This window comes from Seriola lalandi, unplaced genomic scaffold (assembly GCF_002814215.2).
Source record: "Seriola lalandi dorsalis isolate HSWRI2012SDOR001 ecotype SW California unplaced genomic scaffold, Sedor1 jcf7180002004087, whole genome shotgun sequence".
NCBI lineage: Eukaryota > Metazoa > Chordata > Actinopteri > Carangiformes > Carangidae > Seriola > Seriola lalandi.
The window spans coordinates 752-1,610 of NW_019474742.1; the positions used below are offsets into that span (position 1 = coordinate 752).

An 859-nucleotide genomic window follows, 5' to 3' on the forward strand; every position below is an offset into this window, starting at 1 on the left:
ACATTGTGCCTGTAGTGTTGCTGTTCTTGTTGGCTGCATTGAATAGGGAGCAGAGTCATTCACTGTGGTTATTTTTGTAGTATCTGTGATTCATTTTCTGATGCTTTACACCTTATGCATTGTTCAACCTGCATTTCTTCTATTCTGTGTTGGTCTAAGGTACAAAACCTATTAGGGACACTTGAGGTCTTGCACCCGTCTTACCTACACAGCTCATCTCTGGAGCAATAGTTCTGCAGGCTGAGGCAGTTAGGCTTGCCCACCCTTTCCTCCCCTCTGCCATTCTCCTCATAGGAACATGACGGGACGATGGTTTTCCTCCGGCGCTCCCCACACAAGGTGTCAGAGCAGGGACAGAAGAGCAGAGCGAAGCTGTACTCCTCTGGCACGCGCTCAAGGAAGCGCCGCAGGGCTCTGTGGCATTTCTGCCGGTTACAGTTGTTCTCGGAGACTGTTGCTCGCTTGGTGCAGGCCACGACATATTCTGATCGCAGGGAGCCACATTTCTCATACAGGCCACAGTCCTGAGCTGCCTTCAGACACTGGTTTTGGCCATCCACAGATAGAGTGGAAGCTGAGAGGGTAAACGGAGTAATGTATATCAAGAAATAAACTTATATTTCATTCGTGTTCCAAATGAGTAAGAGTAAGAGTAGTGCTCTACCTGCCATGATGGAGGCCATACGTGACATCTCAATGTTTCTCACCAGATTTAACTCCAGTTCTTCATATGGAGACACCTCATACTCATCATATGCTAAAAAACACAAGCATAGTGAAGTTATAACATGAATTATGCAGTTGAGATTAAAACACACACGCACACACACACACACACACACACACACACACACACACA

At 46.7% G+C, this 859-nt stretch overlaps 1 protein-coding gene across 1 annotated transcript; it reads right to left on the reverse strand.

Moving 5' to 3' along the window:
- Positions 1 to 204: 204 nt before the first annotated feature.
- On the reverse strand, positions 205 to 763 carry LOC111668459 (GDNF family receptor alpha-4-like; the record flags this gene model as incomplete). Its single annotated transcript, XM_023424542.2, has 2 exons — positions 665 to 763; positions 205 to 574 (listed from the first exon to the last, which is right to left on the reverse strand). Coding segments are annotated over exons 1-2 (398 nt in total), but the record flags the coding sequence as incomplete, so codon positions are not given.
- Positions 764 to 859: the final 96 nt, after the last annotated feature.